At 49.3% G+C, this 614-nt stretch overlaps 1 protein-coding gene across 1 annotated transcript; it reads right to left on the bottom strand.

Moving 5' to 3' along the window:
• Positions 1-210: 210 nt before the first annotated feature.
• PPTG_24879 (hypothetical protein) lies at positions 211-417 on the bottom strand (the record flags this gene model as incomplete). The annotated part of the gene is made up of 1 exon (XM_008918803.1): positions 211-417. One exon carries the CDS (start codon positions 415-417, stop codon positions 211-213), a length of 207 nt encoding a protein of 68 aa, XP_008917051.1.
• Between the last annotated feature and the right edge of the window lie 197 nt (positions 418-614).

A 614-nucleotide genomic window follows, 5' to 3' on the forward strand; every position in this document is an offset into this window, starting at 1 on the left:
CGTTTCCGCACATTGTACAACATGAGAAAGAACACAATAGATATGTCGTGGAACCAAACGGCGACACTTGCTGAAACCAGTTGAGCTGTGCGTCTTCAGCATCACCCATAGCTGCGTCGATATGAAGCGTGGACGTAGGACGGGCACGCTTCACCATGGCCACTAGCGCACTAAGGCACATGTCGTGCTTCTTGGCTGTGCGACGGATCACTACAAATATAGCGGCAAGTTGATAGGATCTGAAGGAATCCGAAAGTTCGCAAGTAATAATGGGATAACGTGGCATCTGCGTGGAAAAGCGTAAAGCTCCCCGGAGAGGCGTAGTCGACACATGCTTGATGAGCGCGAGGTTCGAAACTCCAACAACAAAAGAGTCCGAATCTGTGTTTTTGCCAACATACGCGTGCCCATTTTCATCTTCGTTGTGGCCAAAGCAAAACGCACGATTTAGGTCGCCGGTTGGATCAAACATATTCTGGCGAACAAATTGCCGGACAACTTGAATTGAGTTCTTAGTGTCTTGAAAACAACGCAGGCACTTGGCGCAGTTTGTTCACTTGTGTCAGTGTAGGGTACCCTCGCTTTAGCTGTACGATCTCCGGACGATGCATGCC

This window comes from Phytophthora parasitica (assembly GCF_000247585.1).
Source record: "Phytophthora parasitica INRA-310 unplaced genomic scaffold supercont2.318, whole genome shotgun sequence".
Classification (NCBI taxonomy): domain Eukaryota; phylum Oomycota; class Peronosporomycetes; order Peronosporales; family Peronosporaceae; genus Phytophthora; species Phytophthora nicotianae.